The following is a 23,980-nucleotide window of genomic DNA, read 5'->3' on the forward strand; positions in this document are numbered from 1 at the left end:
TCCTGGAATTTAATTTAATAATCTCAACATTATTAAATTGTTTCGACATATGCTCCACATGAGCCTGGGGGGGTTGAGGAGGTTAATGACATCCGCCACGGTGAAATAGATCAGGCATCAAACCCATGGTGATGAAAAGGTGCAGCTGGAGTCCATACCTGCATCCAAGTGCAGGAAACTGTCATGTGACAGGAAGTCTGATGCCAACCAATAACAAAACAAAGAGAGAGCTTGAGAAATAGATACAAGTTGAAGAAGTGAAGAGAGGGGTGATTGAGTGCATTTCCCTTTTATTTTTCATTGGAGCAATCATGCTGACCATAGTGGTCCCCCCGCCAAATGGAAACATTGCAGTAAAAGCCTATAAATGCATGACCTTATATGGAAACTTAATGATAGCCATAAGAGAGTGGTCTACTAATTAGCCTGAAATCATGTCAAGGACAATAGGACGGAGGATTCGAACCAGACCGCATCTCCGCTTCACATCATTAATCTCCTAACTCTGTACAAACGCCAGATTCTACCAGACAAACATCCTCATGGTCCTCAAGCCTGAAGAGGGAGAGAGAGGGGGAGACAGAGACAGAGACAGAGACAGAGTGAGGGTGAGTAGTGGACGGACACTCCCAGTTAAACACATGGCTCCAGTTTTCCCTCTCCACTGTGTGGCCTGGCCTTGCATGAGACCAAAACACTCAAACAACCAAATATGGTGTTCATTAGGGCGACTCAAGGTATTGTGCTATAGCCACCTCTCAACCATTGTTACACACTATAGGCCCGAATATACTGCTGATGCAAAGAGAGGTTCGGTTTCAGTGTGAAAAAGGTTTCTACTCGATCACCTGGCTCAAAAAGTTTGATCATATTGTTCAAGTTTGATTTATTGCTGATTTATTTACTGCTACTTATCCAAAATCCTTACAATTATTTTAGCTTTGGAGCTGTGGAACCCAGAATACAAAGATATAAATGTGAATCTCATTCTATGTGAATCAAAACATCTAAGTGGAAATCAGTGTTTTCTTCATGGTCTGCTCTGTGCACAAAAAACCTCACATCCACTGTTTCCTTATTTGGTGTGGCGGACTTTGCCAAAGACTCCACGAGAACATATTTCTCCAAACATCCACTGACCCCACTGACTCAACTACGAAGGATAACACTGACATCTGCAGGAAAGAATGTGGTATGACATTTAGAAATCTCTCGTGCGCTGATGCGAAACAGGATAAAAAGGTAACGAGATGTTTTGAAACTTTTTTATTTTTTGGTGAATACAAAAAATACTTTTGTGACCAGATAAATATTATAGATACAGCATCAAATCATAAAACCAATGCAGTCTGTTAAAGAAAGCACAACACCGATTCATAACAGGGCTACTAACGTTTTCTATTTCCTGTTAATACTCAGACAAATCAGTAAGACAATATATTTCAGGGTAATTCTTACATTTACTGATAAAAACAAATCTTTATTTTTTTGGATAGTGATTAGACGATGAAACAAGGAAGTTATTCAAACACAAATTGCCACATGCTCATGGAATGCAGTCTAGTGTTAAGAGTTCTGATATGGTCTCTGAATCCGAAGGTATCCACAGATGCCCTTTTTATTATATATCAGCATTATAACATTGGAGGCAGGTATATAGGTCACCAGCCAAGGCATTGTACTGTATGGCAGAGGGACTCAGTGACAGTTTATTAAGACCCCGATGGGCATTAGCATGGCATCATGTTCTGATCCAGAGAGGAAGAGGCTCAGGCTCCAAACCGGGCCTGATCTTCAGCTGCTCACAGGACAGACTCGAGTAAGGCACTAGTACACGATGCAGACCAGACACTGGCATGGACAGACTGAGGAGATGAAGTGCGTAACATTTCCAATATATAACACGTTAATATACGAAAGTAAAGGAAATTATTGGATCAGTTTCCTCCATCAGAACTTCCTTCTGCTTTGTATGTGACGGAAGCTTTAAATTGCCTTCTTCAGTGCGTAAGTTTATGATCAGTGCAAAAATGTATTTCTTGTGTCATTCGGGAGGGCAAAGCCAAACATCACTGCACGTATGCAATCGACCAACCAGTGACAGCGCAGACCCTCGTTATTATCTTGCTAGAATCATTGTATTGCTTTTGACCGTCAGTCCAAAGTGAAAATACCGTTGCCATAACAGCGGGGTGACGAGCAGGGAAAATAGCTGTATGTGAGTGTGTGTATGTTTGTGTGAGTGTGTGTGCAGTACAGCGGGCACCCAAACTAAATCTGGCCAGTGTTATAGGGAGAGGGATTAATTCACGAAGACGAGCAGGAACAGACGTGACACACAATGTAAACATATATCTTCCTTACACAGCTCTGTGTAGGTGAGGGAGGAACTGCGGGGGCTACATGACGCGGCCAGACTCACACAAGGATAAAGACATATTTGGTCACATATGTCCTTAGAAAATGTTGTCAAGAATAAATATTTTATAGCAATTGTTGGCCGGTGGTCAGAATCCTTGATTTGAGATGATTTTTCCAGATGAACAGCAATTTCACATTTTCAATAGTAAAATACAAGTGACTTTCCACTCTATACTACTCTATTCGTTAGTAGCCTCATTGATATGTATAGACATTATGGTGCATGCAAAGCAGTGGTGAAACGAGGAGTCCCTCCTCCCTCCGCTTTCTATTAACCCTCAGATGTTTTTACATAGGATGTTGGGAGTACAAGCTATGGGCCCTAAGGTTGGTTGGAGGTGTCACCAGTTCATTTCTATTTGCTCTGAACCTTCAACACTTATAGAACATTCAAAGATTATAGAGGATTTCTGCATTCATAACATCTCAAATTCATGATTGTAACAGTCAGTAATGCTCATGATGGAGTAACACTCACAAAGCAATGATACATTAACCATACAACTTAATCACACTTTCTCAACCTGCTCATATTAACAACTTTTTCCTTATTGAGTGTCTTTAACTGACAAATACACACACACGCTGACACACACACACACACACACGCTGACACACACACACACCCACACAAACACACACTACAGAGCACAGGCACTTGTTGTTCTCACCCAACAGGCCTGATTCAAGTGCTGTATATTCCTCGATTATAAGAGAGTAAAGCAGCCATTGATACATTGGCAACATCAGCCTATGACAAGAGGGGTCTTCATCAATGCAGCGCACGTCCTTCCCCGCTCGGCCCCTCAGCCCTCGTCCTCCCTCAGCTCGCTGGGCAGGAACTTGTACTGCTGCTGTCGGATCTGAGCCAGCTTCTTGCGGGCTTCCTCCAGCTCCCTCTCCTTCCTCAGCATCTCCTCCTGAGCCGCAATGATCTGAGGAGAGCGGGAGCAGAAGAGACATGAAATGGGGCTTTCGCTGGTTCTAATCCCGTTCCTGTGGACAGCTCCAAACGACAAATGACTTTGCACAGCCTCCTTTTCTTTTAAAAATCTATTAGGATCTAACGTGACATTTGAAAATATACAAATACCCCATTTCTTATGAGGATAGTCTTTGGGTACATGTCCAGGTATTTAGACATGTACTTTTTGTTTTTTGGCAGTGACTCCAGCACATTGAATTTGAGCTCACACTGCCCCCTTGCAGCTTTAAGGGGATTTACAGCAGATCCAAAGAGCTATTTCCAACTCCAACTTGAATGGAACTGTGGATTAGAGGACATTTGTCTGTCTGAACCCGACCGGAGCCTGACGCAGTTAAAGTCAGCTCAGTTTTTGTAACCCTGTCTCCGACACACAAGTTTATTGTGAGTAAAAAAAGATCCGCCTAGCCAATGTGACCGACCCCAACCCACATATCATTTCAAAATATTTGTCTCAAAACCTGGCCCGGCCAGTCGAGTCCTGACTGGTCCCAGTGGGCTCAGATGGGGTATCCACACTCTACTGTACATGTACTCTCTGCTATAGCAGTGTAGGAGTTGTAACCCTTTTGATACATAGTCCGATACTAAAAGAGAAAATCTAGGACGATGACCCTAAAGATGTACACGAGGGAAACAAGCAGGTTTTTAAGGACAAACAGAGAACTGATCTCGACTGTTCAATTCAAATTGAGCATTTGCTTCCATGTAAGGACAACATTGAACACGAAAAGCCTTTGCTTGTAAAATCAGGGCAGATATTATGGATGTAAACACAATAATCAATATTTAAAGCTGATAATAAAGCCATGATTTCAGTGTTCATGAGTATAATGTTTCATGTCTTTTCAGTGATTTGTTTGGCATAAAATATAGTAGAATCTTTCTGTTATTTCTTAAAGCAGAGGAATCACAGAAATCCTCATATTGTTATTTTACCAGCAGTTTTCAGATGGAAGTTGGAAAAGATAGTTAGGATTAGGTTATAATGTTTTGAAAAACCTAATATAATATTTGTTTTACCTTTTTGGCCATTTAAAAAAAAGATAGTGGTCTATCACAGACTTCTTTAAAGAGATAATGTGTCTAAATCTCCCCTTTGTGCAACGCTGATCAGACATGAGTGAGACAGCGAGTCTCATTGGTCAAATAGAGACGCTGACAAGATAAAGCCCAGCTGGGGTTCACCACTGACTGAGAAACTAACTTAATCTATCAAGATGAAAAGTAAAGCTTCCTCTAGCACCCTGCAGTTCTGGAAAAAATACCCAGACACATCAATAACTGTCAGATTTCCACAGAGATGTAAAGGAAGCATGCTATCTGCTGTAACAGGAAGATGCTGAAAGTCAGCTAAAAGATGATGTTTTGCAGCTGTGGGTGTCGGGCAAACCTTCTAAACAGCTCTGAAGTGAAGCTGATGAGCCCTTTACCCACAGCAGCTCATCACAACCTCAGAAAAACAACAGTGGCATTTCAGCACATCAGCGAGAGCCGCAAACGTTCAGTGAAAAGGGCAAACCACACAATGGGGATGATCTTTCCTCCGGGTCTCTCATGAAGATCTTTCAGGGTTTTGTCTCACCTGAGCTATGCCTCCGACGAATTTGGTCTTCACCACCACGCTGTCATCTTCGGTCTTGTCAAACGCTGCTTTCTGAGCCGCCTTCACCAGGCTGTCTGAGGCCCGCTTCACGGCGTTACCAGCAGCCTTCAAACAGACGGTCTCAAAGTTAGCATGCACAAAATCCACGTACGCACAGATTCCATGGAAAAATTGAAGCTTTGAGGTTTGAGCCTTACCTGAAGTCTCCTCATGGCTTCAGAATCCTGGTCCGCCTTCACCTTGCAGGCCACTAGCAGCTGAGCTGTGGAGGCCGCCACCTGTTTGGCCGAGGAGATGAGCTTCTCCTCGCTGGCGTGGCCCTGAACTGAGGCGTTAGCTGACTCACACAGGTTACTGGTGGCTGCCGCTACCAAACGAGCCTACAGCGAGCCAAGAAAATCACAGTCATTACCCCACCGAAGAGGGTTGTTTGTGTTGCAGCATAACACAAAAACCAACTGATGATGGATTACCATGAAAGAAGAATCCATTAAATTTAGATGCAAATCCTGGATTTAGTTTGTTTCCCTTTCTTTAACATTAACCGATGGAGTGTTTCTCCTGATGTTTGTTAATTTTTCAAGGAATAATGCAGAGATCTTTAAGAAAAAAATCATCTAATATCTATGAATAGGTGAACTTTTGTTTGGATCTGGATAATGATCTGGATTTTGTGACTCAAAAATGTTAATGGGGGTGAAGTTTATTACTGTATATCAGAGAATGGATATTTTGCCTGTGTTTAATGTAAACAGTTTGCAGAACATGTATGTGTACATATGTATGTATCTCATCTCAATACATATATACAGAATATGTGATAAAGTGGCCAATTAGCCTAATGGAGATATAAACCCTTATACGAGTAATTTTTCACAGCCTCTTACCGCTGATATGAGACCCTGTGACCACTGGCCATCATCCACTGCATTAGCTAGATTGGATCCCACCTGAGGTTAGGGTTAGAGGAAAAAGTGATTGCATTTCAACATTAGATATACAGTAGTATGTTCATCTGTCTGAGTGGGTGTGTAAACTGACCTTCCCCTGTGCCACCAGTTCTCTCTGTGCTGCTGATGCAGATTTAACTAGAGCACTAGTTGCTGCAGCGATGGACTTCGCAGCCTCTAAGATCTGCTCCTCAAAATCCAGCGTCTCATCCGCCTGCTGGGAGGAAAACCACACGTCAACTTAAGACTTAAAGCCAGAGAAAGAGTCAATTATTATTTCTGTCTGTAACAATTTGCTTACATTGTTGGAAATCGCCCATCATGAAGGGCTGAACATTCTAGTTCCCAAAAAATATTTATTACCGCCACAAAGAGGGTTATGTTTTCGTCTGCGTTTGTTTGTTTGTTTGTTGTTGAGCAGATTTACACAAAAACTACTGGATGGATTACCACAAAATGGTGGAAGGACGTGGTTCTTTAATATTGTGAGACAGGGCCTTTTTATTTTTTACACTTTCATGGATTTCACCAGAGAGTAATTCATGGATCTCGATAAAAAAAAAATCAGGCATGTTTAGGGAATCCAAATGAAAGATGAAATTAAAAATGGTTTCATAAGGGAGGTATGCACTCTACTGAGAGCCATTCTAGTTTTTCTATTTATTTATTGGCCTACAAATAAGATAATGTTTTCATACTACGATTATAAAAATGCTTTAATCACCTCATGAAATATCCACTAAGTGCTTGTGTTTAATTGCAGAATATAATCTCCCTCCTACTTTCCTAAAAAACCCAAATCCCCAGAATAAAAAACAGAGTCCTTGTTGGTAGCTATACGCCCCCGAGCGCAACCCATGATGTTTAAACTGCACACAGAGCACAATCATGCTGGATTATTTCTCGGTGTCAACAGAGTGACATCTCGCCATGTTTCCCAAACCTGAACTAAAACCCAGAATGACGATCACAGCATATCAGTTCAGGGACAGTCAACCAACGACTGCCTCTGCCTCGGGGAGTCAACAGCATCTGATTGACCTCCATAAACACACAAGGCACACGTGGCTGGAGACAGGGCGGGACACTGTAGGAATATGTTTGATATATAGTTGGACTGAATAACAACCTAATATATCAAACATATCAGACAGAGCCCTGCAGAGAAGGCTTCCAGGTCTACAACGGCTCAGAGAGGGGGGAGGGGGGGTGGGGAAGCATGCCGAGGGAGCAGGAGAGTCCTCCCCACACCAGTGCAGGGTGGGAGGGATAGAGATGAAGAGAGGAGAGGGAGTAAAGAGAAGGAAGGAGGAGAATCCAAATAAAGTCTGAGATAAAGACTTTTATGTTTGAGATAAAGTCATGTCAATTTGATGTAAGCATAGATTACATGGTGGCTTGATACCTCAAATAACTATTAGTATTACTACATTAAAATAATAGATTTTGAATTAAATTAAAAATAATATATGTTGTTCTTTATGAGTGAATACTTTGGGGACTACAGAACTTGTATAAGACCCTTTAAAATCTTAATTTTATGATGAATGATTCTGCACAATAAATGATGTAGAGGTCAGGGAAGATCCCATCAAATGTTTTGTGTGGATTTGGATCAGGGGGCAGATCCAGGATTTTCTTGCAAGATTTATAAACTTGTTCCTTTATTTCTCACAAAGTAAATCATGGATCGTGATAAAATAATCAGGCATGTTTAGGAGACTGATTGTTATGTGAAATTTGGTGCAGATCCAAATAGAAATCTGGATCTGGTGAATTTAAATGTGGTTTCATTAGGGGACTGTCGGGCCTTGGTGGGGCTGTACACTCTGGTGCCATTCTGGTTATGTCTTCTTCTGCATCCGAACAAAAATTGTATCCAGAGTGGACACATTTGGATTGGGGTTTATCAAGGCATAGTTGTATATGAAAGCGTAACTGAGAAAAAGAAGTAGTAAGGTTCAGTGGTATCCTCCTTTAAATAGTCAAGTTGCTTCCTATTAGATCACTAGAGGGAGACACTGACATCTAAAAGAGGAAAAGCCTTTCACTCGCTAATCCCCTTCTCATAAATGCAGTCTGTAGCTGTGGGATTATAGTCTGAGACAGAGCATTATATGGTCTGTATTAAAACTGGGGTAACCTAAATATGCAGTCACTCGGAGGGTGGAACTGACAATCACTGTGTACAGGAGGAGGAATAGAAAAGGGGGACACACAGGGAACAGCACCAGGATCTAACTGTATTCAGTCTCCGGAGACGGATAAACAACACAATCATCATGCAAGAGCACACATCACAAACACAATCCCATATTACATATAGAACAATGTGAAATAGATTTCCCTATCTTTATCCTTTTATTTTTCATCATGCTGTAAAGTTGTTTTGTCTTTCAGGAGATGAACAACAGCATGAAAAAGTCTCCCTGAGCGTCGAAATGAGGAACACTGCTGTAAAACAAAAGGAAGTAAGTTCTCTCTTTTTGAGAAAAAAGGTCACAACAGTTCATTACACATTTGAACTCATTCCAACACAAGCTCGAGGACCCAGCAGTGCAATTGTGTCTCCTGGCAACGCAACTCCAAATAATGTCCCAAAGTGCGTTTGAAGAAAGTTTTCCGAGCATTGCATGTTTGCTCACCGGACCAGCTGTCTGACTCAACACAGTGTGTGTGTGTGTGTGTGTGTGTGTGTAAAACAAAGACATATTTTTAGTTCTCCTTTTATGATGATCAAAATAGCAGCTCAGTCACTGAAAAAGACGACAGCACTTCAAAGTCAGTGTCACCTTTTCCCTGCCTTTGCCCCGTTGCACTCTCCCCTGCTGATTAATGGCAACAAGCTGCGTGTGCGTTTGCGTGTGTGGAACAGGGCTGAGAGAGGGGCACTTATACCTTGGGCTTGGCCCTCGGTTTCAGCTGCTCCAGTTTCTTGGCGGCGGCTTCAATGGACGCCGCCGCTCCGAGGAGCTCGGTCTCAGCGATGACAGTGGGGTCCTCGGGGTCCACGCACTCTGATCCTGAAAAAAGGGAGCCGCACACGCCCAGATGCTGGTTACAGTGTGTTTATCTACTGCAGGAGGACAATTCTGCTGATGACATTTTCACTTCATTTTGCAAGATAATATAATAAGAAACCTTATTTCTATAGCGAATTATAGAAATTCTATAGCGAAAAGGACAAGGTTCTTCCCAAAATAAAACATAATAATCATAACTCAGCAGCGCAATGGAACAAAACAGATAAAAGAACAACAATACGACAATAAGATGACAACATAGAAACATTTTAAATTAAAAAACATTTAAAAAGAAACTACAAAAAGTAGAAATGCTCATCTATACAGGTCCATTTTTACCCGCTTACAAGGGGTCAACATTCAACATCAACCAGATGTTTGTTTCTCATGCACAAATCCGGATATCACACAGATGTTAAATCTCAACTTCCTTCAACAGCATCAAAGCTCATGAGCTCAAAGAAACTATTTAAAGTCTAATGTCTCAAAGGTAAATAAAATAAACTCAAAGTTGGAAGAAGTGCGCATTCGATGGATCATTGTCTTTTTATAGGTTTTTAAGCACCTATAAAACGGAGCCGTTTGGGAACAGCTTGGTAAAGCAGATGGAACGATGTTTTCATAGATTACGTCGAGCTCAAGGGAAATCTGTTCTATAACCCCCTGCCCCTCCAAGCCTTCATCTATTCCCCTACACCACCCCCTCCCTCCCTCATTGTGGCTCTATGAAAGGTGATCTGAGGGAACGAAACACACTATATCCCACTTACCTCCATCTGAGGCAGCAAGGAAAGAGCAGGAGGGGAGAGAGAGTAGAGAGAGAGAGAGGGAGGGAGAGAACACATGGGACATTAGGGAGGTGAAGTGGATAGCCCCGCTGGGTCTCAGGCTGTACGCTGCTAAATCTAATTCTCACCCAAACACAATCTATTACCCCTGTCACATGTGGCAGTGCAGTTTCTGGAGGAAGCAGTGGAGTGTGTTTGTGTCATAACAATCCCACACAGCTTCATTTAGGACAATTTGCAGGGCAATCGCTCTGCGGTAACATTTCAATATTCCAAAGTGATTCTCCTGACCTTTATTAAAGATGGAGACAGGTTTGACTCACTAACACTGTAATATTATTCATGCACTGGAGGATTAGGCCTCCTCTGACTAATCTCAGCCAATCCAGTAATGTTTTTCAATTTTTTTTATTCACGCTTTATCAAATTGGGTTGGCTCCTAATGGGAATCCCCCTTTTTTTTCAACTCGCTCTATGCTGCAATCTCAGATTTCCCAGTTTTACACAGCAGCGCGTTCACTGTCGCAGAGTCATTTCAAAATTAAAAGCTGCTGCCTTGGAAAGCACACGAGCCTCTGTAAAATTCATGACTCTGAATAAAACAACATTTCACAGAGTACCAAACACTTTGAATGATAAATATACACAACTTTCATGTGTGTTAAATGGGCCATAAAATCCTGGCATCGCTGAGAACAGGGGTCATGGACAACTTACTTACTTGTCAACCCAAAATCTTGTTTGTGTGTGCTGTCTAAGATTGTGTGACAGTGTACATCTGCAGTGTGTGTGTGTGTGTGTGTGTGTGTGTGTGTGTGTGTGTGTGTGTGTGTGTGTGTGTGTGTGTTTGTGGCCTCACCTTTCATGGCCTCTGCTGTCTGGACGAGCTCGGTCACACACGCTGCCACGTGTTTGGAGTGCATGGCCAGCTGCTGTTTCTGCTCCGGTGTGGGCTTCTGCAGCACCTGACAACACGAGGGCCCAACAGGCGCACACACGCACACGTGCACACACAAAGATGAATTGGAAAGTAAAGGTGATGGCGGACATTAAACATCTGTATCTGTTCTGCCATCTTTCAAACGAATCTTAATCATAAATTACATTTAGAGCCTGACCGATGTGGATTTTTGGAATATTGATATTTTTGGAAGTAGAACATTTCTGATAATGGTATATCGGCCGATGTATATATTACAAAAAAGTGCCATAATTCCTAAAATGTTGTTATCAAGTATAGATATTTTACAGTTTAATCACAAACTTTATAATAAATAACTATAAATAAAAAGAAATACAATCAAATATGTAGAACTGAAATAAGGACAATAAACATACATTTTTCAACTTAAAAAGTGAACATAAATGCCCATCTTATTTGCAAAGCAAACATTTTCATAAACACTGTATTGATCATTGTAAACATCCATAAAATAAATAAAAATAATTACAATAAACATGTGATGGGCAATTTACCTAATGACATATTTCCAACAGCCGAAGGATTTTATAGCATTTTTGTGTTTATTTTACTAAATAATTTTTGTCTGAAAATATTAATACTGATACTGAAATGTCTGTGAAAGGCTCATATCGAAAAACCAATTAATCAGTCATTATGAGAAACTCTAAAGCATTAATAACTGCAACTAATAATAAATTACCTGACCTGACAATTATTCACTCCCTCAGTAAATCAATTAGTGTGGCCTAGTTAAATTTGTTATTTTGGTCACTTGAGAAACTAGTTTACTTTTTAATCTTTCTTTATATTAAACCATAAGTAAAACATGTTGCTTTTATTGACCTTATGTCCTGCCTGAATTAATGTGATGCACCATGTTCATTAAGCATTAACGAGCAGATATATGTAAGTTACACAACAACACACTTACATGACACGTGTTGTCTCCACCCAACAGATGGGGAGTTTTAACATGAACTAAGGAATTTCTTATACAACGAGGTGCTCAGAAATTAAATAATGTAGGAATGATGTATATGCAGGCAGACTGCAGACATAGAAGATCATTTCAGTCCTGTCCTTCCTTGTAGTCATTCATGAGTCCGACTTTCTGTTATCAGGTCATAGTGACTTTACAGTTAAATGTAGAGTGTGAGAGACAGGAAGCCAGGAAAGAATTGACAAGCATCACAGGATATCATCTTTTAGAAAAGACCTGTGAAATCTCAGTAGGTAACATTAAAGACCAGAAACCACCCATACATAGGTATGGAGACATACACATGCACACTTGCACAAACCACTTCCATTATTTATTTATGACACGTTTCATTCTAACCTGCAGCACTTGCTCCAGAAGGTTGACGTATCCGCTGGTGCACTCAGATCCGTACTGCAGGGCCCTGCTCCTCAGTTCCTCGCTGACTTCTTGGTGGAATGCTGCTTGCTGGAAGGGTGAGAAAACAATGTGGTACGATAAATTTAAAAACAGGAGAGAAACATTGTTCCCAGTGGAATGTTAGGATTCAACACAGGTCCTGATATCAAAGTAAAAATGCTCTACACAAGGTTTGGAAGAATCATCCCATTATTTTATTTGTGCAGATGTAACTAGTTCCAAATATAGATCAATTAAAAAAGGTAATAAAAACTCTAATGATGTGATTATAATGCTTTGGTTTTAAAAAAGCACAGCCTATGATGATCTGGTTCCCTCTGTTTCAACCGTTCTCCAGTTGCTGAAGGACACGACTGATGCTACGGTGCACGACATTGAAAAAGCGACTGAGTCACTCTCAGCGAGAGCAGTGGACTGGACTCTCGTGTCCTACTTGCTCTCAGCAGGCCAGGCTCATGTGTTCCCTGGCAGCCTAGACGCTGCCTGCGTGAGGCGGCGTGGATTAGCACCTTGCACGTAGTCAGCATATCGGAGATGGCTTTTCGGCTCAGGTTGGCAGTGGCGATAACGTCCTCCTGCTGGGCAGAGTTCCCCGCAGCCACTGCCTTGGCCGTCGCTATGGTGATGCCCTTCGTCATGCGGGTGAACACCTCGGGTGTGGTGGACTTGTCTGGGACGTCCCTGGACTGGAACACCTGCCGGGATGATGAACCAAAGACACAGGTTGGGAGCAGGCATGGACGAAGCTCGGCCATGTAAATACAGATTGGAACATTGTCTTATAAGAACCGAAGTGCACACAGATGCTGAGTAACTTCGGAAAGTGCAAACAGAAAATCCTAAAATGGGCAGTAGTATAACTAGAAAATTAGACTGTGAATTTGGCTTCGGCTCTTGGCAAAGCCTCCTCTCCAGCTGGAGGTCCTCCGATAAGCATGAGCAGTAAATTACAAAAAAAACCCACTTAAAATCTTTTTCCTTTTCTCACTCTGCCTTTTTCTACCACCAAGACCCTAACAAGAGCTGTGAGAACCCTGCAGGGGCTGTGAGGAAGGAGGAAGAAAGAAGCTGGACAGACAATAGAGGGAAAGAAGTACAGAGAATCTCAGAGAAATAGAAACAGATCTCCCTGACCCTCTTGGAGCCGGCTTTGAGAGAGGTTATGGTTCATCTCCCAGTTGACCACAGAAGAAGTGGGTTGGCCTGTCAGGCCCTCTCACCGTCAGCTCCTGCTTGATGCACTCGATGGTGGCCTCCAGTGCCCTCGTCCCGCGAGTGGCTTCATCCTCCACTGCTTTCACTGTTTTCAGAAGAGACGTCACGTTGGTCACCATGACCTGCGAAACAAAGTAATAATGAGCCTCGCAGTCAAACCAGGAGGTGGAGCTCTTTCGCTTCGGCTGCAAAGCTTTATATTGCAAACTCATTTCTGTCTCCTCCTTCACTGATTCTGTGAGAGTGAATAATGGCTACATGTGTTAAGGATGCTCATCAAATGGAAATTAAACAATCAACCGCTGAAGAAAGACAAGGGGTTTATTTCAGAATTAAAAGAGGCTGATTTAGTGCTGGTGATACATTTGATTCACTGACACAGGGAATTATAAAAAATACAATTTAAATTTCACACATTCTGTTCTGTCTAGGCTGCATTCCGCAAAGTGAATATTATATGGTTTGGAATTTGAGCAACATGATCAGCAGGAGTTTGAGAGGGTCGCTCTCGGAGGTCACCATATGTTGGAGGAACAGAAACAATCTGTCAACATGGCCGGGGTCATGGGTGGCCCTAATTCCATTTGGATGAAAAACATGAGAAACTCGAGTAAAATAAATAAACTGAGGAAGTTTTCAGGACTATAACCATAACCACTACTCTGTCGAACCATAACCTTAACATAACATGACTTTACCTTAACCTTAAAACATGTTTTCATCTTTATATTAAATTATACATTATGGGAAGTTGCTTTTTGTCCCCATAAGGGAGACAAATCCCCATAATTTAACCGTGTAAACAGGTTCAGGTCGTCATAACATGAGTAATGTACCTGGACCACATACATATAGACACGCACACACACACACACACACACACACACACACACACACACACACACACACACACACACACACACACACACACACACACACACACACACACACACAAATGCAAAATGTACATCTTTGTAATAAGTCCAGTCCCACACAAAGATAAAGCAAATAAAATACACACCCTGATAAGAACGTTCATATCCTCCCCGAACGCACATTGTTGCTTCCACATATGTGAAACTAAACACAGCTCTAATAAAAAGACAGCGTTGGTGGAATGTCTCCGATAAAAAATATTAACTGGACAACAAACTGGAGATCGCATCAGTGAGATCAATACGCAGCTGATCCAGATATGACAGGCTTTTGTTTGAGCCGTGCGTTCTTTTACCTTGGCGGCGCTCTTCAGCTGATACATGGACGGGTCGTCGGCTGGCTTGCCGGCGGCACATTTGGTGGCACCGATGAGTTCCGCCAGAGCTTTGGCCACGTCACGCACCGCATTTATCAGAACCACCTGCGGGGAGATAGAGCTGGAATCAATACGGCACAATGGTCAGAGTATAGGTTTATCAGCTGCTCCCCGAGGAGAGGATTTAACACTGCAGCCCTTATCACTCCCACCTCGTCATGATACTTCAGACTTAGTGAGGGGCAGAGATAGAGGCATATACACACAGGGAGAAGAAGAGGCACAATGTGTATCAGACGAAACTGCAATTACACAGAGAATATAACGCTGGCTGAACAGATAGATAGAAGTCATTCCCTGTAAATTACTGATACAAGAGAAAAGGATAATGACAACAAAGCTCCCTGCAGCAGAATTAAAATGTAATGCCTGAGCTTTGTTAAAGATTCGAATCTTTAACTAGAAATAAATGCATACAACTACATATGGCTGAAGCATCTGTGGTTGTATCAGATGCTCTTTAGTCTAAATGTGTTTTGGCTTTACATCACCTGTGTCTCAGGATCCTCAGAGCCCATGCTGGTTGCTCCCAGTTTGACCACCTCAGTGAGCTGGGTAATGGTCTTGGCTGAGGACTGGGCGGCCTGGGCCAGTTTCTCCTGGCTGGATGCGGCTCCAGCCACCAGCAGCTTGGTGTCCTCCACCAGCGCCTTGGCCGTCTTCAAGATGTTCTCCCTGAGGGACGGCACGGGGGACACATTGTTTCTCAAGCTGCTACACAGTCGCACTCCAGCTCCAGCAACATGAAAGGAAGCTGTTGTTGTTTTTTTTCTGATCCAAACATGTGTTTATTAAGGGCATTCATTCATTATGTGAAATGTATCTCAGGCAAACTGTACTTCCTCTGAGTGAGTCATCGCAAGAAAATGATGAAGAGCATCAGAGGGGCAATGGATTCCCCGCGTGCACGCTGTCCATACCTCAATAAGCCAACGCTAACTTTTTCATATTGTAATAATGCAATCTCATAATGATGTCGTCATGGCAACATATACACAATAAGATGACGAATGATAAATAAAACATAGATCATGTCGCTAATCTTACCTATTAATTTATGGCTCATATCTAACACCATTGAATGCTGCTCTTTTTGGTGATTACAGCTTTTCATTTAGCATTATATACGTTTTGCTCTGCTTCTCTTGTTTGAGTCAAAGTCATCGCACCTGTGGTCGGCAAAGGACTCTTCATTCTCAGGGCTCAGCGTTCCAGCTGAGGCAAACATGATGGTGGTGTCCAGGTCAGCGATGATGCCGGAAACAGCACAGGCTGCTGTGATGCAGGCCTGGGTGCCTTTGTTCCCCGCCTGCAGTGCTGACAGCACCAAGGACACCTGGAACATGTGAGGCATGACATTAGATATGCAGAGAAAGTCCTTCAAACATATTGTGTTCAGACCAGGTATACATTACACCGGTTTATTGCATGTGTTGAATGATTCCAATGGAATTTCTTTTGAAATTAAAAAGAAAAATGCTGGTGGAGCCCTGACAGAGCAGGTAAATTGGGCTGAAAACGTTTGGAGTGAAACATCTGGAAGCAGGAAGCTCGGACTACGACAAGAGGGCAGGGTTCAGCATTCGTTACATCAGAGTCTGCTGCAAAATCACATTAACTCAATGGGCCTCAGTCTGCAAAACACATAACTCCCTCGAAGACGGGTGTCTGCCCATCTCTCATAAACAAACAGAAGGCCCTGAGAGGAACAAGCTTCAAATGTCAGCAAACATGAGACCACAGATTCTGAATGTTTTACATGAGCCCTGAATCAAATTATAGCCTCAGAGCGGAGAGATATTCTAACATGTGAGCAACACTGGCTAAATGCTACCAGGGTCAAAACAGGGAGACGCTAGTATTATTAAATGCACAGTTTGAGGGTGGTCAGGAGATAATGGTCTCCTGACTGGAACATTAATAAAGTAAAGCACCGGTTGTTATCACCTAAAACCGCATTAAACTTATATTCTTCTGATTACACTACTAAATTAAGGCTGCGGTTTTACAGTAAAAAATAATGAATAATAAGTAAAGTACAACGCGTAACTGCCTGCTACAATATAGGCAACACTTTCTTAAATCTTGCACACACTTACAAGTTCTCTACCACTTTATTTAAATAGGGATGTACTGTATATACAGCCGCGGCACTGGCAATTGCATGAAATATATTTCATTAAAATGCAAATTCTGAGTTGATGCTGCTGCCAAACTTCAAACAGCCAAGATTGCAAATTACGACAGTAAAAATAGACTTCCCTTAAAAAGGCAAGATAAAAAAAAAACACATCTTCCTCCTGCATGAGATAATGATGGCGTACCAGTACCCGTCCACATGGCTCACCTTCTCTGTGACGGCGCGGGCGCACTCGATGAGCTCCCTCTTGGAGAAGCTATCAGTGGGGCTGAGCTGCAGGGCTCCCGCCTTCTGAACCAGGTAGATACAGCCATGGCCCAGCTCTTGCACTCGTGTCCTTATCTGGAAACCAACCTGAAAAGCATAACCGAGCATTGACTTAGACCACATCCGATTGTCTCATTTGTGCGCTCTCAGCGTACTACACAATAACAGTCCCGCCCCTCACTGGTACGTCTCTTATCCAGCGAGTGGATGAAAATGATGTCAAGCACCCTAAGAGCGGGAATGCTGGCACTACACTTTTAACTTCCAGATTGAGATTCACGGGTGGGTGGTGCTTCATTATGAGCATCGCTATAGGCTTTTAGACTTGTAGAAGCACAATGTCGCTATGGTAACCAGCAGGGCTTCTAGCAGCCTGTTATATACAAGATATTTATAAGAGCTGTGCGCTTATAAGTGCAATGTTTCCATACATCGCTTGTCCTCTGGATGAAGCAGAAACCAGTGCTGATGGGGTAAATTTCTGTTTGATCTCACGCTGTCTGGAGAACACCTAAAAAGGGCAGCACATATACAAACAGCCATCATCTGCACTGCTCGGGTTGTGAGTGAATATATCAAAGTATTCCGGGTGAAAAATAGAGATCTAAACTGATATCTCACTCTGATATTTGAGGGGAACATTAGTAATCTGTTAAATGTTTAGGAGCATATAATTTCCCCCACTTCCTCTATAGGACAGAGAACACGGCTTCTCACCTCCTCCGGCTCTGCAGTAGCTGCAGCAAGACGTCCTTGGTGTGCTAGCTGTGCATAGTCCACTGTCGCCTGAGAGGCAAGGCCACCGAGCTCCTCAGGGCAGGTCAATGACTTTGTCATCTGGCCACAGAGAGAAATATACATCAACAGAGGAGTCAGGTTAATGCCTATCTTCTATTACTCACACATATTGTCATCATAGTAGATTGGGACAGTAATGGAAGGCACAGAGTGCACTCACCATCTCCTGTGCAGTGATGGCGATGGCCTTGGAGAACTTCACCATGGTGGTCTGGTAGTCCACAAAGGATCCCTCGGGTTCAGGCGGTGTTCCTTCATCCAGCTGTGAAGAGCAAACCTTTAGCACTGGTTTTATTTCAGATAAATTTCGCATGTCACAGTTGTCGGTCATCTTTCTCACATAAACACACGCAGGTGCAAACACACACACACACACACACACACACACACACACACACACACACACACACACACACACACACACACTCGTAGTAGGATGACGGAAGTAATATGATACAATATAATTTATAATATTTATTGTGGAATAATATTCTTGGTAATGATCATTAATTTGTTCATTAGCAGTTTGGTTCTGGTCCCTGATGCCAGGATGGTGCCCAGTAATATTTTTCTGAATATTCAAAATCACATCTGATAATGACAATATGTTAATAATTTATCATTATGCTGTAATTTTGGAAATACTCTGCCCTAAATCAAAAATATATTTATTTTACAATGGTCCCTTCCTATGTTTAAATTGAGAATACAATAGAAAGAGACAAGTAGAAAAAATAACAATGAGCTAAATGTATATGTCTGAGAATGTCAATTATTCACTGCACTGTCAACACATTGACATGTCCACCAGCAGGATAAGTGACAGCTAACATCATCAGTCCACGATGGATTTGAAACTTGTCATCTCCTGGACTAATGAGAGTCATTGAGAAGGACACACTCGCAGCCCCCCCGCTGTGGAATCCCCCCTCACAGGGAACGCTCATTTTGTCTTCAGACAGATGAGACAGGGAATATGTGTCAGCCTGAAATCCATATAAACCACCTGAGCAGACATCACACACACTTAATCTGCATTCTCTATGAAAATCCACGCACACACACACTCACCCTGCCCATGGACTCGGCGATGGACTCCACCATGCCCCCCACCATGCCGCCCTCACTGGCTGCCTCGTTCAATGTCACCATGATGTCGTCCACAGCCTCCTTCATCAGCTGGGATGCTTCAGAGATGGCATCGTGGGTGTGGCACGCCTGGGGACACAGTTGGCTGATTAACGGTTCTGTGACACTGTCTTGGTTTAGCCAGAAAGAAATTTATCAGTGCTGCTGCAGAGTGTCCTTACAGCTGGTACTCAGCGTCTCACTAGAGGACACTTCACCAGGCTGCATCCTTGGTCAGTTTTGTACCACTGTATTTTCAAATAATTCTACGGTCTAAATTGAATAAACTCTACATGTTATACAAGAGTAATATATAGTATATCAGAATGTAGCTACGCACTCACTACTAAGAAAAATAAAATAATTGTACAGAGCAGGCAATCATTTTGAAATATACTGACTAATGTGGCCAACCAGAGCTGGTTCAGTCCCTCCAGGTGTTCCTGACATATTACATTCACAATATATGAAGTCACCGTGACCTTTGACCACTTAAATCTAATGAGGTCATCTTTCAGCGACAACTGGTAAATAATAAGAAATAAGAAATTCCCTAAAGGCTGACTTGAGATATCGTGTACATAGTGAGGCCACTGGGATTTTTGACCTTTAACCACCAAAATTGTATGAGATCCTCCGTGAGTCTAAGACAACATTTTTGCCAAATTTGAAAGGATTCTCTGGAGGTGTTCTTAAGATAACACGTTCACAAGGCAAAAAAAGGTTTTGTAAAGTAACCGTGAACTGGACCTTTCACCTCCAAATTATGATCAGTTTATTTTTGAGTTCAAGTGAACATTTGCACCAGATGTAACAAAATTCCCTTTGGGTGTTCACAAGAACATGAACTTGACATTTGACCTTTTGACCTTTTGATCACCAAAATCGAATCAGTTCATCTTTGAGTCCAAGTGAACCTTTAAACCAAATTTGAAGAAATCTCTTCTCGGCGTTCTTAGAATGGGTTCTTAAAATGGGACAGACTGGCCACTGGCTGTCGCCGACGTGGAGACAAAAATCTTACAATCAATTGTAACCGATGTGGAAAGCTGTAAAAACCAGTGAGATCCGTTTTTATCTTGTGACACATCTGTGTATTATTGTCTTAGGCAAACCATGAAGTCCTGAACAATTTAAACAACAAACTAAAATGTAAATCACAGAAGAATCTCTTTCCAAACAGGTCACAGATATAACGATCTGATGGCTTTGAATTGATAAACACAACTATGTGAATATTATGAACTTCTAGGTACCTTTGGATTTCCCCCGCCTTCCTTAGCAGCGTAGAGCATCTGCAAGGCTGACTCCGACAGGGTCTTGGTCTGGTCCAGGATGGTCATCTGCTGCTGGTGGTCATGGAGCTTGGAGGCGAGCCCCACTGACGCCATGATGAGTGGATCGAAGTAACTGGCCAGCTGAGTCACCTAGGAGAAGGAGTTTTAAGAGAACTGTCTGAGGAAGGGTTGAGTCACAAGATAGTTCAGACAGAACGGGGAGTTTCTATCTCAATCCAGAGTGGATGAAGGGATATATGATCAGACCGGCACCTTGTGTCCTAGTTGGGCAGCTTCACCTCGGGCTGTGGTGGAGACAGGATCAATCAGATGCCCAATCTCCTGAACAGAGGATGTCAGCTGCTCCTGGAGCGCCTAGTGAGTTACAATGGGAGAGAATTACAGTATAAGTCACAACAGAAAGAGTACAGATCCCATTAAGGTCTTTGTCTCGGACAAGATAGAGCTGATGGGGTACTTGAACTCACTTCCATGGAGATATCATCTCTGCAGGGCAGGGTCTGCCCAACAGCAGCCAGGGAAGCTTGCTCAATGTCCCGGATACACTTATTGATGTTATCAATGGAGTAATCACACTCCCTCTGTCCTGGTGCCTTGTCCCTATCACCAGAGATATTGAACACATTTAAATACATGTCTATATCTTTCTGTTCAAATGAATATACAGTACAAAAATTTAACACAGGTAAGAATAATTGACATTAAATATTTTGGGAAATTACAGTAAAGCTCTAAGTGTGGCTGTGGCTCAGGAGATAGAGGTGATCTTTCACTCAGGGTTAGCATGACAAAATATTCCTTTGGCTTGACACTGAACCCTAAATTGCAGCTGACAGCTCTTACGTGAATGTGCAATACAAAAGCACAGCATATAGTAACACTGTATTTGTGTGTGATTGGGTAAAACACTTTGAGTGGTCGATAAGACTAGAAAAATGCTGTATAAATGCAGATAAACCATAGAACAGTTGTTAAAATAAGCAAAAATTACCAGAACCTCTTAAACTTACTGATTAACAGGTTATATCTAGTTTGTTTACTTTATAAAAACTTAGCAATTTTAGTCAGGATCAATGACTTCCTGAATTCATGGTGTCGTCATGAGTTTGCCTGGCAACCAGCGGCCACTCACATCCTTATGCTAAGCTCAACTAATCAGCCGCTGGCTTTAGCTTCATATTTAGCATTGAAAGATGAGAGCTGCATCGAGCTTATCATCTAAGTCTCAGCGACAAAGTGAGACAACCAAAAAAATATGGCCATAGCTGTTATGAGAATAGTGACGTCTGTGCATGTGCCTGTAGGATGATGATGAAGATGGAAGTCGTTGGGGGCTTTAACTTTGGTGAAACATGTTTCAGATCCACTGTCAAAAATCATCTCAGCACTGTTCTGTAGTATTCTCTCTAATCTATTACAAAACGGCAGGAATCACAGCATCTATAAACTAATGCTGCAATTTGCTTGTCTGAGCAGATGTCGCAGTATAAAACCTCCAGTTTCAGCAACAGGTTTTGTGAGGAAACCTTAAAAAACTTCGATTCAGGATAATCCTGCTGAGACGAATGTGGTAAAGATTAGTACAAACCTAATGGAGGTGATGAGGCTCTTGATGGAGTCAGACACCGTCCTGGAGTGGCCAGCCAGTATGGACCAGGTGGGCGGATCTTTGGGGTTGAGGACGAGTGAGCGGGCCGTTTCTAAAAGGTAAGTGGAGCTATCGAGCATCGAGCGGGCGGAACGCACAATAGGCTCCTGTGCGGCTGAGCCCTGTGGAGGTGAAAACACAAACAACAGTTTCGATTAGCACATCAACAATGAACAACGCGAGCCACATTGGTATGAAAGAGTTGTTAATATTTCTTGACGACTTTGGAGAGATCAAAGGTGCAATCAGAGGGAGGGATGAGATTAGAAAGGCAGCTTTACACAGACGCGGGAAGAAACACCTTTAGTCTTTATGATCCGAGCCAAAGCCTCCCTCGACAATTAGATTAACAAGCTGAAGATTAGAGCAGCTGTGCTGTGAGAGAGTGCAGTTAAATGCTGCCCTCCAACAGATTACAGCCATAAAGCTTTTTAGAGGACTGTGCGAGGACTGTTCCGCTCAGATTGAAAAATAAAAATCCATTTTTCTCCCGAAGTCTTTTCTCGATATTAAAAGAAACGGGAAAATTGGAGCTCAATCCAATTCCCCGCCATGTTCGCTGTACAAACCTTTTGTGTTGGCTCATATAAGAGTGCCTCTTTCAAATGGATCGAGTGCACACAGTCACAAACACAAGCGATTAAATCTCTCTGAAGAGAAGTTTCCAAATTATCTTTCGGATGAGTGTAGAAAATTTACAAATAGGAGGATTCTGAGAACAGAGGATGTCGTAAAACATCGGCGTCCATTTTAAATCAGTTCAGTCATTTGCAACTGTGGAAAAGTGAAAAAAGAACATTGTAAATTATAAACAAGCATCAAAATGACTGAATACCTCATTGCTGATCTGTGCCGGGACGCTCGCAAACTCAGGGTTGCTGGCAAAGGTGGAGAGGTTTTCTACAGCCTCGAGGAGCGGGGTCGTAGCAACACGGCACCTGTTTCTGTTCTCCTCCGAAAAATCTCCATCTAAGCCCTGAAACAAGACAACGCCATTTCAATAATTGTCCATATTGGCCGTATTTTGGGATGTAACGGAAATATACACACATCCACAGCTTCTCACTCGATGAAGAATTTCTGTAACAAATTTACACTCAACGTTTTGATCAGATGGGGAGTTGACCTTGATGGTTTTGACGAGGTTGGCTGTGGTGTTGGCCACCTCTTTGGCTGACTGGACAAACTGTCTCCTGGCCACCGGGTTGGAGGTTTTGGAGGAAGCCAGGCGGCAGGCGTTACAGAGAGCTGAGGTGTGTTTGGCTACAATGGTTGCTGCAGACAAGACCTGACAAACGGATAAACACCACCGAGAAGCAGAGTTGTATAAAATGAGGCATAACGATGAGGTGTGCCGGGCAAATTATTTACGACATTGGGATCGATTTGAAGGTTTTCAAACTTAATGAGCCATTTAACTTATGACACAAGAGATCCATACCAGGGAATGGCTCTGTAAAATATGCCAGCCCTGGACTGGACCGTCTTACCTGTGAAGGACTACTGGCGGGGTCCACTAGGTTCTGACAAGCCATCTGTATAGCCTGGTGGGCCCGAGCAAACTGAATGGGATCCACCAGCCCCTCGTGACCTGACTGACTGTTGGGATCAGACACGCCTACAAGATAAGATGCCTAAAGGGCAGAAAACAGAAACACTGTTATGCTAAAGATCACTTTGTCACTAGACAGGTCTTTTATTGTTCTCCAACACTCTGTTATCACCCTCACACATGTGCTCCATGTTCTCTGACATACAGAAATGAGCACATGAATACATGAATAGATACATACTTAGATGCATATTGTATACACGCTGCATAATAGGGCATCTTTCTCAGAGATCAGCAGTGGAAACAAATGATTTGTCAAAGTGTGACCTTTTCAGGACAAGCCAACTGAATCTTGCTGGGAGGTGATGATGATCATTTTCAGCTTCAGGGGTGGGAGTCTGTAAAAAAACCCTAATGAAACCCGGGGCCTGTATGACGAAGCAAGCTCCATATACCCAAGATGTCTTTTCAAATTCTGGCCACCAT

The 23,980-nt window shown here is 42.5% G+C and overlaps 1 protein-coding gene across 1 annotated transcript in view; it reads right to left on the reverse strand.

Moving 5' to 3' along the window:
* Positions 1 to 3,227: 3,227 nt before the first annotated feature.
* The window catches only part of tln2b (talin 2b), a 52,492-nt gene continuing 31,739 nt past the window's right edge, over positions 3,228 to 23,980 (reverse strand). The window contains 24 exon segments of the mRNA XM_034586935.1: positions 3,228 to 3,356; positions 4,992 to 5,117; positions 5,210 to 5,392; positions 5,900 to 5,962; positions 6,054 to 6,179; positions 8,861 to 8,985; positions 10,633 to 10,738; positions 12,077 to 12,184; positions 12,646 to 12,831; positions 13,357 to 13,473; positions 14,583 to 14,708; positions 15,155 to 15,338; positions 15,833 to 15,999; positions 17,011 to 17,157; positions 17,788 to 17,907; positions 18,029 to 18,130; positions 18,940 to 19,086; positions 20,253 to 20,423; positions 20,547 to 20,648; positions 20,762 to 20,894; positions 21,883 to 22,064; positions 22,778 to 22,918; positions 23,069 to 23,230; positions 23,433 to 23,576. Of these exon segments, the coding sequence (XP_034442826.1) occupies positions 3,228 to 3,356; positions 4,992 to 5,117; positions 5,210 to 5,392; positions 5,900 to 5,962; positions 6,054 to 6,179; positions 8,861 to 8,985; positions 10,633 to 10,738; positions 12,077 to 12,184; positions 12,646 to 12,831; positions 13,357 to 13,473; positions 14,583 to 14,708; positions 15,155 to 15,338; positions 15,833 to 15,999; positions 17,011 to 17,157; positions 17,788 to 17,907; positions 18,029 to 18,130; positions 18,940 to 19,086; positions 20,253 to 20,423; positions 20,547 to 20,648; positions 20,762 to 20,894; positions 21,883 to 22,064; positions 22,778 to 22,918; positions 23,069 to 23,230; positions 23,433 to 23,576 (3,297 nt within the window).

The sequence above is a fragment of the Hippoglossus hippoglossus genome, chromosome 6 (genome assembly GCF_009819705.1).
Source record: "Hippoglossus hippoglossus isolate fHipHip1 chromosome 6, fHipHip1.pri, whole genome shotgun sequence".
Taxonomy (NCBI): domain Eukaryota; kingdom Metazoa; phylum Chordata; class Actinopteri; order Pleuronectiformes; family Pleuronectidae; genus Hippoglossus; species Hippoglossus hippoglossus.